The sequence below is a fragment of the Branchiostoma floridae genome, chromosome 2, assembly GCF_000003815.2.
Source record: "Branchiostoma floridae strain S238N-H82 chromosome 2, Bfl_VNyyK, whole genome shotgun sequence".
In the NCBI taxonomy this organism is placed as follows: Eukaryota; Metazoa; Chordata; class Leptocardii; order Amphioxiformes; family Branchiostomatidae; genus Branchiostoma; species Branchiostoma floridae.
The window spans coordinates 14,781,878-14,797,282 of NC_049980.1; the positions used below are offsets into that span (position 1 = coordinate 14,781,878).

General features: G+C 42.1%; 2 protein-coding genes across 2 annotated transcripts; one reads left to right on the forward strand and one right to left on the reverse strand.

Moving 5' to 3' along the window:
* Positions 1-1,317: 1,317 nt before the first annotated feature.
* On the forward strand, positions 1,318-5,131 carry LOC118410460 (complement C1q-like protein 4). Its single transcript, XM_035812192.1, has 2 exons — positions 1,318-1,543; positions 3,412-5,131. The coding sequence occupies exons 1-2, from the start codon at positions 1,381-1,383 to the stop codon at positions 3,858-3,860; spliced, it is 612 nt and encodes a 203-aa protein (XP_035668085.1). The 5' UTR covers positions 1,318-1,380; the 3' UTR covers positions 3,861-5,131.
* Positions 5,132-7,319: 2,188 nt separating this feature from the next.
* LOC118403247 (toxin MIT1-like) lies at positions 7,320-13,597 on the reverse strand. The gene is made up of 2 exons (XM_035801855.1): positions 13,416-13,597; positions 7,320-7,845 (listed from the first exon to the last, which is right to left on the reverse strand). The coding sequence occupies exons 1-2, from the start codon at positions 13,539-13,541 to the stop codon at positions 7,594-7,596; spliced, it is 378 nt and encodes a 125-aa protein (XP_035657748.1). The 5' UTR covers positions 13,542-13,597; the 3' UTR covers positions 7,320-7,593.
* Positions 13,598-15,405: the final 1,808 nt, after the last annotated feature.

Sequence of the window (15,405 nt, forward strand, 5' to 3'; positions counted from 1 at the left end):
AAACAAGCGCTACACGGCTTCCAAAGCAATGAGACCTTTAATGTCACCATTACCTAAAAACTTTACCGTTACCTTCACCTTAAATTTAACAAAACCAAAACAAAACAAAACTTCCTCAAATGCTGTAGTCCTTCCCCTTGTGCTATCAGCGGCATCAGACGATTTTCATCCTATGAGAGGCCAACATTGCTGCCCGAAAAGGGATCCAGTGACATGATGATGATTTTCTTCATCATAGAAAGAATGCTGGGCTGTGTCCGTCAAAGTTCAAGTAAGCGACACAGGAGCACAGTACTCTTTTTTTGTGAATGAAAGATGTTATTACATTCTTAGAGATTTTGTGAGACTTTCTACAAAACTTTCGTGCCCCTGTGTGATATTGCCCGTGCGTTGGCTCTGCCCCACAAATCGGAGTTACTGTTCGTTTGTACACCCGAGTTTGCTTGTACATCGTGACTATGACACCTTGTTCTAGCGGGCCCCTGTCATCACACTGTAAGGTATCACTGTCAAAACCAAAGGATGGACAATATATCTGGTAGTGCTAAAAGCTGAAAGATAATGCAGTTGTTCAGGTAATGCAATTGCATTTCCTCTGTCTTGTTTCCAAGCACTTTTTTTCTTTTGCAACGTGTATTTTGTGACATCGGTTTACTCTTTTGTAGGACTGATGTAGTCTCTACCAGACTCCGGGTCGCTGGAAAAAACGTAGAAATGGAACAAATAGAAGAGTGAGCCGGTCAGAGGAGTATAGCCGCTAGGGAACAGCACGCGACCTGCTCCAGCGACCCTGAGTCTGGTAAAGACTAGGACTGATGGGAAGGAAGAACTATTGATACGCTTTCATAGACACTGAATACATCAATTACTTTCGGCTTTGACAAAAGAATGACGTGCAAAGTTCATGCACTGCAGAAACTACGGAAGCGGAAACAACTGTGTAAATATCAAGCTGATTGATGGAATTTTCCGCTTTCGTGAGAATCCCCTTCTTCTTTTCAGCATTTTGTCATGAATTCGATTTGTTTGTGAGTCACATGCTGTGATGAATGTGGTAGTTGGTACGTTTTAGGGATCACCTCAGCCTAACGTACTTGGGATAAATCAAATGATTTTGTCGCCTTCTATGATCTGATCAAAAGTAAAAAGGACAATGATGAATGTATAATTCTGCTTATTCCCATTAAGGAAAACGAACAAAACGGAACAGGCATGCGTTCAACCAACACTACTTCAAACGGGGTGACAGATATTCGTAGAGTTTCGGATGTTTCCTCCCGCTTTTAGAATGGAATAGTCTACTGACTCCTTGAATACTTAAGAAAGAAGTTGATAGCAGTTTGCCCCCATTTCCTCCCCTGTGCACCAAGCAGCCTGAAGATGATGCTCGTGACGGCCATCCTTCTTCTCGCACCTATGATATCCGCCCAGCAGTCGGCGTCTGGCGGAGACGATTCGTGTAAGCACGTCACCAACAATCAGAACATCACCGTCGTCGCTCCGACAGGACAGAAGGGCGACAAGGGAGACCCCGGGCCTTCAGGTAAGCAAGTTTCAAGTGTAGTTTGATCAAATTTGATATTTGGGAAGTGTTTCCGTTTCGTCCCTTTGTCTTTCTTTAACTCTTTTTACTTGGTTTCTTTTCTCTTTTCCTGCCATCCGCATATCACTTCTGATATCATTTTCAAATTCGACTTAATTGTTTCCCTCACAACTCCATTCTCATTCAAGGTAGACACTATAATGGTACCTTTCAGCTCGTCGATTTAAGGCCCCTTTCCGCTACAAGGTGATCGCTGAGCGACGGTACAACGACCAAAAGTGTTGCTCTTTATTTCATAATTAAAGTAATATGACAGATGTTAAAGTATAGTTTAAAGGGCAACAAAACGCAACGTATTTTTTTTTTTCATTCATGGCACATTCGTTAAGCGATTTGTAAAATATTTCTGGTTGTTTGGGGAAATATTAGTGCCTCCTTCTTTGAGTTGCCGCGAGTTCTTACAGCTGCCTCTAGCTCTTTGAAAAACTCCCTTGTTCGCGGCTTTAGTGTCCGGTCGAAGCTTGGCGATCCGGCATCCTCTATAAGCGCGATTCAATCAGGCTACCTCCAAGCCATCCGTTTATCAGAAAGCCATTCATGTATGTTGCTAGGGCACATGGCTCCAAACTTGACTTACACTTTAAGTCCGTTCTCTCTAGTTGACATAACATGAATTTCAAAGTTTGCTTGGTGCAACAAAGTACATTGCAATGTGATTAACAATAGCTTCTCGGTCATCGGCTTGGCCAGTCAGTAGCTGTCTGGCGCAAAGTCAATGAGCAAAGACTAGTGTAGTTTCAAATAGGGAGCGCCAAGTATCCTAGGAATGCCAATTGGCATGCTGCTAGGATCCGTGATCAAGAAGTGACCTGTAAGTGTGAGATGTATGAACAGTGTGCTGCGCCTGTCGATGTTGGCCTGTAAGAAAATAGGCAAATAGACATGTCAAAATACATGTCAGACGTTTCACATGCACTGGTTCACTTGTTGACTGAAACCAATTACCTTCGCCAAGAAGGGTATGTTTGTGGTGCCGTTTGTCTGTAAAACCGACAGAGGTCAAAAACATTCCTCTGCCGAGCAACGTCACTCTGGGACACCCTCTCTATTGCCATTCGCAATGCCACCACTACTACATTATTCGAAAAAAAACAACGTTGGGCTGTCCAGGCTACCCCGTTACATGTGTATGCATTCACTCAGACCTCTCTCTGTGACTACCTTTGTAGACACTGCATACGCTATTCTAGACCATTTATACATGATAGATTTTATGTATTTAAAACACTGCCATATTGTCTTGTATTTGTCAGTAGAGCCTTTTGTAATAGCCACAGACTGGCTGGGCAGCTCTGCCTGTGTGTGTTGAACACGGACAGTCATAAATAGATAAATAGATGATTTGTGCGTCCGGGACACATATTATTAAGAAGCTGTGGATAAATCCTTATGATATCGATATTGATTAGGGGTCAGGCAAACGAAGGATTATGATCGGTCTCCTCCTACCCCCGAGAGGCGATATCAGCTTCTGTACTCAAACAACGGGGGCTGATTGGTTCATTTCATGATCATCGATCATTTGCATCAACCTACATGTAGTTTTGACTTTGTCTTACCGTTGTTTCCTATTGGACTATCATAATTCATATTCACCTCGAAATCTCATATTATTTAATTTCATGTTTTTTAAAACCTGCTGATCAACAGGTAGTGGATACTACCTGAAACGTCTGACCGTTTCCAAAACCTTGTCCACCTACTATTTGGCATACCTTATGACCTGGATGACCAACCTTCATCGATGCATCAGTGGACGATATTGTATGTTGCAGTATCTAATCTTTATGGTTCTCGATTATGTTCAGGATACTGTGGAACCAAAGGGGACATGCGGCCATCCTGCCCTCCAGTTGTGGTGTTTTCCGCCGCCCGAACGCTGGCCTTAGACGCTCCTGACGGCAACAAAGTCGTGACGTACGATAACGTCTACGTCAACGTGGGCGGGGCTTACAACAAGTCATCGGGCAAGTTCGTGGCCCCGGTCGCTGGCATTTACTCCTTCACTTTCAACGGGATGACGAGGCCTATTAGTAGCGCAAGCTACTGGATCGCTCTGATTCAAAACGACTTACCGAGAGCCACTCTATGGGAGGACAACACATCGACGGGATCGGTCCTCGCCAGTAGCAACACCGTCATCTTGCAGTTAGCGATCGGAGACGAAGTCTTTGTGGAACTGCGACAAGGCAAATTCCTGAACAGCAACTTCAACAGGCACGTCACGTACTCAGGCTTCCTCATACACGCCGACTGATCAGGACTTCATCCGGCTTAGGATAACGTCACCTTTCCGAACCGGGGCCCGGCCGGGCTGTTTGTGGAAACGACAAATCATTCGGAAATGTATAAGTGAAAACATACACAAATAATGACCACAACTATTCTCTTAACGTTTTGTGTACTTTGATGCCTTGTAAGTCATACTTTTCGTTCCCGAAAGTTGCTCGGTCGGGCCCCGGTTGGAAATGTGACGTAGGCCTCAGAACGACACCTGATGAATTGATGCCGACTACGGTGTTTTTGTTGTCTGAAGTAGAAAGGAAAGCAATTGCTCCCGAGCAGATAGTTAATCTTATCTTCATATTGTAATACCGATATAATAAGCCTAGCAATTGTTTAATGAAGTAGAAGCGGCCTGCCACCCAGTTAACATGTGTAACCCGTGCTAATTTCCTTGTATGATAAAGGTCAATAGACGAAGCTCAAGCTAGCTATTATATAAAAAGCCTATTTACGGAGAGAAAGACGTAAATGGCACGGTGACAGAAAAGAGTAAAGTGACGAATGGGACAGAAGAACGGGTGTTTGAGGGAAGGATTAACCGTATACGTAAAGCGAAAGGTCGCTGGAGAAAGGAGGCCATCGATCGAAGGAGTGGTAGACCTTTTGTGAACAGTACTTAGGTAAGGAGGGATGTTTCAGCAGTGTTACCTAATATAACCGATACTAGAAAGAAATAATGTGGAGCGTGTGTTCAACTAGATGTCTGATTTAGTGGATAGTTATGCTGTGAATCTTGTAACGCAAAACAACAAGACTGCGTCTGGGTATAAACATCGATGATATTTGTGGTCTGTCCCCCTTTTTAAGGATTCAGGTCAGCCCAAATGTCATGGCATTTGTCGTCCATCAGAGTGCTTCAATTTGCGTAAGTGTGGCGAGGAGTCATTCTAAGAATATAATGGACCTGGATTTACTTTGGACACCAATTCAGTTCACTACACAGTCACCTATTGGCACACAGCCAGAGACTCGCTTTATTGAGTACTTTACAAGGTATAAGTCTTCCGTCGTATAAGAAGAAGTTGTGATAGTGGGTAATTTTTTGGTCCTAGATCGATGTGAGTCGCAATTTCTGTCCGTATGATACAAGGATGCGTGGGCATCATTGCAAATCACCATGTTTAGTGTATTACATCATCAGTAACCACTGCAAAGTACCGGGGGACTTAAATGAACTATCGAAAGGATAATGGTGCAGCATAAATGATCAATGCTGTAGTGTGCAGATAGCACTGCTACGCATGTTTGAATGGTGATTGTGGTTTATTTGATAAGACTTAGAGTGCCGACCAGAATCGATTTTTGTGAAGCCCGTCCCATCCATTAAAAACACAGATAATTCAAGCCAATTTGGGCCTTAACGTATAAGGAAAGGGTATTGATACTCGACTTGTAGCATTGCCGATTACCTCAAGGCTCATACACTTACGTTCTAAAATGCCTATAAGATAAAATGAAAACTGACTACGACACAGTCACGTCTTTCCTATCAGAGACCCATATTTTCTCGATGCGGGCACTATGGTGCAGATGGAGAGAGTTGCCCAATTAACTATAAGTGACCAGAAAGGCATTCCTAATCCCAATACAAGAGATGTCCATGTGACGTAACTAGCATCAACCTCACAGTTACGCACTTAGATGTTAACTATGAGCCCCCAGTTGAATCCTGGGCATGGCATCTCGGTTAGGGGGGAACCGTTTGTGTATCCTGAGTAGAATGAGGCGAGGTGATTCACACGCGTTGAAGTGGAAGAGCAAGACCACCCCCCCCCGTAAAAATAAATCTGAAAGAGCAAGGAAAATCGTTGTCGTATGTGCTGCTAGCTACTACAATACACTTTAATAACAAAAATCACATTTAAAGGCCGTGTTGGCGACATACTTGTACTTACATGCGCAAAAAAAGCCACAGCATTTACTCAAGATTGTATGATCTAGGCGCGTTGTATTGCACTCTTCATTTCACACTAACATTGCTGTAATTTGTAGACGTGGCTACTTGAAATTAATGACAAATACTTAATTTCCCAGTCACTCAGATGCTTGTGCCCAAGAGAGCTGTGCTCTCTTTATGTTTCATCTGGTCCTTGAGAATAAAAAAAAGTCTTTTGAGAACGTGAACCCGTTGTAGGAGAGAATTTTGAGAGTTTGAAGAACTTCGAGAGAATTTACATTAGAGCTTCATTGGGACATTGTAAAACAACAGAAGTGCATCTTCCTCGAGTGCATTCCTTCTATATCTCTTTATCTATCCTTCACTGAAAGGGGCATTATCCTTGAAATTGGCTTGTTCTTTAATATGCAATCCTTTCTCTTCCATCTATTCCCCTCCTGTGTCTTTGTCACTTGATCAAAAATATCTTTTTACTAAAATGTTGCCACCGTGATAATGGGCTTGGGGACCATACCCCCTTTTACATGAAATATAAAGTGAACGTCTACGAAAAGTTTTTCAAAAAATGTGAAATTCCCTGACCCATCATGACGCTAGGGAGATACAGTGACATCTAGGATGAAAAGGGCCAGACGTACACTAATCCGTATCTCGTGAATGCATCATCTCCAAAACGTGTTACTAATAAAATTTATACTCGTGTGGCTGGAGTCCTCATCAGAACGCCTAGATTTTGCAACTTCATTTTACAGATTTATTTATTCTAACTTCTCCTTTGCAGCGAATGATGCACAAATTTGATAGCCTATCCAGATCTATCCACCAAAGAGATTAGAAATATCTCCCCACACCATTTGACAGTCCTTGTTGTAGTTTCTATAGCCCCTGGACCACACATTGGTGCATGCTAGTTCAACTACAGTAGAAAGCCGTTTAATTGCACAGCCTATTTGGCAGTATACTTCATGCAATTATCCGGCTAGTGCAATGATGCGAAGTTATTAGCTGGACCGCACAGCTTTGGGATTCGGGCATTGCGTGCAGTTTAATTAATAGCAGAAGTGTGCGTTAATCTGCTGTGCAATCAACTGACTTCTACTGTACCATATTACTATTTTGTTTTCATTTTGTCATTTTTCCAAACTAAATGAAGATTTGATGATGCCATGGCAATGACCATATTTCAATTATCTATTTTCTTCAGAAACTTCACAACGTCTTTAAAAATGCAAGCGACCACACATGCTTATCCTTGTCGATTGGCCACATGGAGTCTTCCCATTTCTTATTGATCATCTCAGTCACGGTCGTTTGTCAACTGTACCATATAGATTTTTTTTCGGGATGTAATCAATGATCAACGTCATCAGGTTCAGGCCATGCTGCCTCTATGATCTTACACGTGGTCTGCATGTCAATGAGCTCTTGGGAAGTTTGACAATTTATCTGTAATATGTAGATTCTAGCAGTCCTCTCCAACATCTTGATTTTGCTACTACGTCGACTTAGTTACCAAGTAAACTCAACAAAGCGTTTGCAGAAATGTAAATTTAATGCATGATAAATACAGCATCAATGCGATACAAGATTTCCTGCTATTCTACAAATGAAGAACCTACTATGGTAATACAGCCTCCTTGGGTAAAGTAAAAAGTACGGAAATTTACTACACATAAAGCAAACATCTTCGTTAAGTGAAGCCATTTGTTATTGCTTTCTAACAGTCCAGGAGTTCAATTCCTAATGCTAGGTCATAACATCTTCTACAAGCGATAAGCATCTGTGAATATGTGTCTGAGGGTAATCGTTACATGCTGTGTATGCACACGCCGATACGGGACAGTCCGCTGGTGACACAGGTGAGGTTCTCTCCGCAGGGACAGCGCCAGAACATCCGGTTCCTCCCCAGCGGGTACGGCATCCTGTTGCTGGCCACATGACAGGGCTCCCCTTGTTTTCCCAGCGCCTTACACACGGGGATGGGGATTGACCGCCCCCACGGCGCGCAGCACGCAGGCTCCCCCAGCGCACGTATGCACTGGTAATCATCGTCACACACCTGGAACAGCAGGGAACATAATTCAGACATAAAGTCAAGAATACGGTTAATATTTGGGGTACCAAATATGACCACTATTGCAGAGGAGTTTAGTAGGCCATCTGAATCAGGGCACGCCTAATCTCCAAGCAGATCCTACGGCGCCATAAGATAGTATCAAAGCTGGCCAAGGAGTGTAGCCGGCCAAGGGAGTCAAACGGGCACCTACGGGAAGTTTGATACTATACATTACGCACCGTGGATCTCAGGGTTGGAGATTAGGTGTCAGGTCAATCATGGCACAAGGCGCTGAACGATCCTGAACAGTACTCCCGAGACGGAAGTTCACGCCACGTTCATACATGTCACACGTTTGACAATATTGATCATGAGCATGGCACCCTTCTACCGAGCCTAGCAAACATGGGAATAAGACGGAACCTTCGGAGCTACCTTGTGTATCTTTGCAGCTACCTTAGATCACCTTAGGCCCATGGCCTCCCGACCTTCTCATGCTAGACCATGGCTTGGCGTTAGTCGTGATTAGGAGTTGGTTTAGTAGATTACTTACTTGTCTTTAAACGTCGCTTGAACCAGCCGGCTATGCATTTTGAAAAACAAAGTCAAGGAAACTCATATTCTTTTTGGATACGATTAGCCTACGGGATACGGGAGCGCACAGGAACTAGAATAGGATGGATTTCCAGGCTTCTATGAACCCAAGCACCAGACTTGGCTAGTGGTCGACAGCAAACGTTTGGTCTTTTGCGTCGATGAAGGTTAGACATCCAGACACGAGATATATGAATTTGCAAACAGTTTCCTCTAGATCACTTCACTGTAACTGACGAGAAAGACAGTGAATGTTAAAGATAGTGAATGTTATCTGAAACGTCTGACCGTTCATATCTAGTTGCTTGAGTAACTGCATTTTGGCGTTTGATCTTTTGGTGCTTTGCTCTTCGAACATGATTGGGATGCGCGTGCCTTGGGATTTTGGCCTGTGCGAGCTGGCACACCACAGGGTAGTTGAGTGCCACCTGCATTATTAGTCATTGCCGGCCTGAGCGGCCTGAACAAAGTGGTAATGTCCAAGTCTGTCCTGGAACATCGGTCTACTTGTGTGGTGTAGTCCGCCTGATAACTTGTTGCCCAAAGTGGAAAACAGAAACTTTGTTGTAAAATATTTGGCCTACACTGGAGATACGGTTTCGTATTTCTGTCATCTTTTTTCGGCTTTAAGAGTTTTCATCAACGTAATCACAATTCGTCTTTTTTTCTGATACGAGGGCACTATCGTGAAGCGTTAGAGATGTGAACTATGCAGGAACACGAGTTGTCTTTTATCAAGCCCACGCTGTCACTCTCCGTGCACTCGAGCAAACTCAGCAAAGGCATGGGCGGGAACAGACAGCTTCTTTCTGTTTCTGCTTTGTCAATTAAAAGAAGTATTCTGGAAAGTATTCTGAAGCATGGTTCATTGATAAAGCCCATGTATTGATTGTTTTCGGACAGCACGCAACCATCCATCAAGACGTTCTATGACCGGAAGGTTTTAAAATAGCACGCTCTTCTACAAACCTGATGCGACGTCTTTACGTCATCACCAGCAACCCTAATGCCCCCAAGGGGCAAGAGGTGCAACTGCTTCTTTTGGTTACCTCTTTACAGAAATCCACATGCACTACCGCACCAAGCATGTACATACTGTACATGTACAACACGACACCGTGTGCCTGGAGTCAACATCCAGTGCAGCTGCGTTGCTCTGATAAGACATGTTTGTCAATAATGACATACGACCGATGCAATCAGTCATGGTTTTTATGATCTTTTAAGCAGTGATCGTATGAGCAGCTGATGACCAAGTATATTTGAAGAAATTTGGGATGAAAGTAGACAGGGAGATGAAACACCTGTGCCTCAATTATGATCTGAAGTGTGTGCGTATGCGGAGGTCGGAGCTTACGAAAGCATGCCTTATAAAGGCTTGTTACTTTCCTTGTTCATTAACACTACGCCTTTTCCAATGTTTTCGTTCATTCGTCTTCTCGTCCTTTATTGCGTCAAATAATGCATTTGTTACAAGAATGACGTAGACGGACTACTACGTGTCATATTAGAACAACGATATGGAGCAGAACCTTACTTGCATTACCTAAATACATACGTTCCTAGGCACATAATTGAAAAGTACACCCATGCATTGCAAGTTTTGATCCTTACCTTTCCACGAATTAATTAGGTATGCTATGCCAGAGTCATGAATGTAAAAACATTAACTAGAATTGTCTGCTGCAGTTGGAACCACATTGTTACAAGACTTACAGTGATCATAGATAATGCGCTTTCAAATCTTTTTTAAGGCTAAATGGTCAAATTTCGTGAACGCTAGTATACGTATAGCATCGCAACATGATGTTGTATAGGGGGTTGATCAAGTGACGCTGCGCCATTAAGATAACACTTGACTTGATTCTTGCATGGATAAGAACGCGTTAACGGGACACCAGACCAGAGGAAAGAAATAATGTTAAAACTGGCATCACGAACTGAAGTCTGGTGGCCGTTCAAAAGCAAAGTTGCCTATTTCCAGAGGAGGACATGAATGTATGGGTTTAGACTTTATTACCTATACAAATGGACGTTTTGTTTTCGGTGCGTCTGTGTATGTGTGTGCGCCTCTGTGTGTCTCTGACAGTCTGTGTATCTTTCTTTGTTTTCAGATGTTTGTGGTCAGCATAAAGTAAAAACCTGTGGATAGACTGTGATGATATTTTGTTTTATGGGTATGTCTTGCTCTTGTTTGGGTTGCAACAACACGTGTAGTGCCAGGGCGTGATTGCTGTATCACGGACCACGCAACACTAATACAACACTGATGCAATGCCATCTAATATATGATGTATTTTTGATATTTGTCCGGTGACGTATTGGAGCCATGTGTTGGCTGCTTTAAGCAAACTTCGTCAAAATACCATTAGCTGGTAAGCTCGTGTAGCATGTGTTAGCAACAGATTGTATAAATATCTCATTGAAAGCTAACACGCCATTCTGAGTGCTTTTATCTATGGTAATATAAGCCAAGGACCTGTAAACTCAAATTGAGCAATTATAACTCAGTATAGAGCTTTACTTTACTGTTGAGTGTTCGATGGTAATGATATGTTACACTGGTTTCACATGGCCCGTTTTAAGGTAGCATGTCCAGTTGCATGTTTAGGGAAAGTATCGACATACAAAACAGCTATATACTAGTATATTCGACAATATTGCGATGAACACGATGAAGTACAATCTCCGATAAAAGAGCTTCAATTCAGCTTCCTCTTTTAGTTTTCCGTCGTCAATGATATAAACTATGTGGGAGAAAGCGATTTTCGTCATTATTTGAGTCTTGGACCTTTTAGCTTACCAATCCAGGGCATTCTTGGAAATCCTGGATACGTAATCATAGTGTACACAAGGATAGATGGCAGTAGCATAGTGCGTATTTCTTATATAAGAGGAAACAGATGACCGTATTCTGGTGAACAGGTGAACGTCTTAGTTTGATGATTTGTTCATATAAGGTGCAGTATATACTACTAGTATGTGAATCTACATAATACTTTTAACTCCACCAGAGCAGATGACCTGACATTTCCGGGAGGAAAATTAATGCTTAAAACTTATTACCTCCATGAAATGTCATGGAATGGAGGTTATATTTTCTGTTATGTGTCTCTGTCTGTGTAGATGATTACTCAAGAACGGCTGGGTGGATTGGTTTCATACTTGTTGTGTTGGTGGGGCGTGATGAAAGCTTGAATCGATGAGATTTTGGGAGCCGTATCTGTCGTTATAATCGATGTAATAATATCAGAAATCACCCCTATATTTGCGTTATATTGGAACAGGCATCATGGTTTCCCTCTTTGTTAATCACCTTATCTCCAAGCAGGTGGTGAGGTGATTTGTTTCGCCAGTGATAGCCATGAACATATGTTTTTTTGGATCAGTTGACAACAACTGTTGGGGGGAAACGATAGCCTCGACTCAAGAACGGCAGGGTGGATTGGTTTCATACTTAGTGTGTTGGTGGAGTTTGATGATAGCTGGAATTGATTAGATTTTGGGCCTCGTATCTGTCGATATAATCGATGTAATAATATACGAAATCACTCCTATATCTGTGATAAATTGGAACAGGCATCGTGGTTTCCCTCTTTGTTAATCACCTTATCTCCAAGCAGATGGTGAGGTGATTTGTTTCTCCAGTGATAGCCATGAACATATGTTTTTTTTTTATCAGTTGACAACAACTGTTTGGGGAAAACGATAGCCTCGACTGAAGAACGGCTGGGTGGATTGATTTCATACTTGATGTGTTGGTGGGGTGTGATGATTGCTGGAAGTGATTAGATTATGGGCCCCGTATCTGTCGATATAATCGATGTAATAATATCAGAAATCACCCCTTTATCTGCGATATACAGTTGACATCGTAGAGCATCTGTTGGGGGGAACCAGGACAATTTTGAAAGTGATAATAAATTGTATTTATGTACTTGTGCGTTTAGGAACAAGCTGTATTATATTTCTTTTGTGCTGTTAGATGTTATGTGGTCCACCTTGCGTCACGCTGAAGTTTTGTTAGTATGTACTCGGTTTTATTAGATATATACATGATGTATTATGCGGATGTGTTTGGTATTACCCTATCTGAACAGTTGACGTCATATAGCAACTGGTTAGGGCATCTGTAACAGTTGACTCCTTAGAGCAACTGTTTGCCGATCCTGGACAATTTGAATATGATAATTAACTTTGTATTCATCCACTTGTGCCTTTGGGGACCTGGTGTGTTATACTTTGTTTATGCTGTTAGATGTTTCGTGCTCCACGTGGCGTTACGCTGATGTTGTGTTGGTATGTACTTGGATTATCATATATCTGGCATAAACTTGTCCCCGTAACCTATATGTGGGTATTGGTTGATGGACATTTTGTGTCTTATTGCTTGTGTTGAAGATGTGTTTGTATCCTGATGTGTCGCAGTAATTTGTTATGGATTCTGAAACATACTCTCTACCTTGCAAGTTGCCAGTACTATCATAACATGATAATATAAACATCACAAAGATTCCACACACCTGCTGCATGTTACCATAGTGCCCATGTGATAACTATCCACACAACTAGTAGAAATAACACGAATATCATTACATACAAGTCATCATCAACAAGCATAAAATCGACAAAAACACTCAATATTTCATGGAGGTATGAGGTCGCCGAACTCTAGTTTCTCATATTTTATTGGCAACCTGCCCTAACAACTCAATCACCTGGAAAGACTGTTATGTCCAAACCATTACCTCTTTATGCACGGTCGACTGTTGCGGTAGGAAAAATTAGACATAAAGCATGTGGACTGGTGAAAGTCGACCAAAATTCCCTGTAAACCGAGTAAACAAGAAAGGAAGATGGCACACGGCAAGGTTATACATAATTCAAATACCTCTATAACCAAAACTGCAAAAATGATTCTACTAGACGACAGATGACGGTGTAGTTTAGTAGAATCTGAGAAGTTGTGTTGGACTTACCCCGCTCGTCAGGTACCCATCCGCACCGGTGTAACATTGAAGCAACTGTAACTGCAACAGATAGACTAAGATCGTCACCGCTGGTATCCTCGCTGTCACGCATGTAGCTCTGGATCTGATACCCATGTTGTTGCAGAATCTCTGGTTTGACGGAGTGAAGACCTTCCCGTCCTTATATATATAAGGACTACTAAGTATCTCCTCCCCTACGCAGGCGCATATCAACCACCTCATTAGTCCAGAGCCCTTCGCGAAAGCACAATAACAGGCAGGTGCACCTGCCCCCGTGTGGGAGTTCTGATGTGCAATCTGAAGAAGGCGCGACTTTGCAAAGTCTGTGTCACTGACTCAGTAAAATATTTCTATTCCTCACAAGAAATAAAACAACGAGATATCAAAACCGGAAGACACCGCAGTATACCATAGAAAGCCTCTACTGAGGGGCACATAATCTCAGCGTTTCTTCCGACCACATACTAAATACTAAAGGTAAGATCCATGCACGACTTCTCGAGATAGTCTGCACCCGAAAACATAACCTTCGAGCGCAAACTAATCATAACTATCGTTTACCTTATCATTACTTTTACTATTTTCTGCCCTTTCCCCTAGTAACCCAACACTGACCTGCCACTGTCAGCACTGAGACATGGTAATGTGTCAATAGTAACGTTATACGATTAGTTCATCTACTTACTCATCACTTGAGGACTCGCTGAATACTGTAGACGGATAGGCTCATTACTACACATAAGTATAAATAGTTATGAAAAGAAAACAGAGTTTTCGGTAGATAATGAGATCGAATGGAAGTCATATTCAGTGTAATTGAACTACCAGGGCCGATCAGAACACGTAAAATTAGCACAGTGCCTCATATATCATATCAGCCAGGAAAGACGTTCGAAGTTCTGTAAATAGTCAATGATGTGCCAGCATCGATTAGGCCACAGCAAGTAACTTTTATGGATGACATCAGCGCGCGCATTAATTTTCGCCTGATTTCAGAAAAAAAACCAATAATTTGTTTCTTCTGCAGGGATGGTCAACATGACGATAAAGTACCAAAATGAGCAAATATGTTGTATTGTAGCCTAATAATTGTACTTGTAGAAGTGACACTTGCGAGGTACCCAGGGCTGTAGTTGTAGAAATGAAACTTAAGCTTATTGTATAGTTGTAAAAGTGACACCAATATGGAAGCCATGAGTGTGGTTACCAACTTTGTTGGTGATGCCAGTCTACCACACTAGTGTCACTTTTACCACACCAGTTCATGTCTTGAATACAGGAATGAATGCCTTGTTGGCTCTGATACCATGTTTTGTCCCTTTAATTCTTGTTACAACATTCATCACAACTTTATGGTGCCTATTTTTGAAAATGTAGGCATCTTGTTTGTTTTTCACCTATCTTGTTTTTTTTCGCCCTATCGCACTATTTTTGCAGTCTGCAGAGGATGTCATCCATAAAATTTACTTGCTGTGGCCTTACCAAACAACACAGCAAAGCTAGTAGGGGCGTCGAAATGGTTGAGGTTTTGCTAAGATATGAAACTTTTTTCTTTGCGGTCATCTATAGGCTATTTTCAATGTTTCCGGACAGTCTCACGTACAGAGCCTTTGGATTGTGGAATTGACCAAATAGTATAGTGGTGAACATCACGGTTGTAAAGGGACTAGTGGCGTAACCAAGCTAGATACACAGTAAAGCTGTAACGCGGAGTGGGTTTGGAACGTTAACAAAAGGAACTAGTCTAAATTCTATGCTAATAAAATGATTGTTCTTAAAGACTTAGCTTGTGGCAATGGCATTTGGAACTACAAGAAGATGTAACAGTCAGTGTGGCCTTCAAGCTAGCGAACGCTACACTAGATCAATCATTTGCCTCAGTATAAACAACGTATAACATATATATATATACAGTGCAGGTCAAGACAGATAAATTAGATGGGCACGTTTTATATTGCTTTGACATCTTCAGCGACTT

Coding starts and splice junctions, on each gene's coding strand:
- LOC118410460 (XM_035812192.1), top strand. CDS start 1,381: ATGATGCTCGTGACGGCCATCCTTCTTCTCGCACCTATGATATCCGCC. Junction 1,544..3,411: donor GGGAGACCCCGGGCCTTCAG/GTAAGCAAGTTT, acceptor GATTATGTTCAG/GATACTGTGGAACCAAAGGG.
- LOC118403247 (XM_035801855.1), bottom strand. CDS start 13,541: ATGGGTATCAGATCCAGAGCTACATGCGTGACAGCGAGGATACCAGCG. Junction 7,846..13,415: donor ATGGGTACCTGACGAGCGGG/GTAAGTCCAACA, acceptor CTGCTGTTCCAG/GTGTGTGACGATGATTACCA.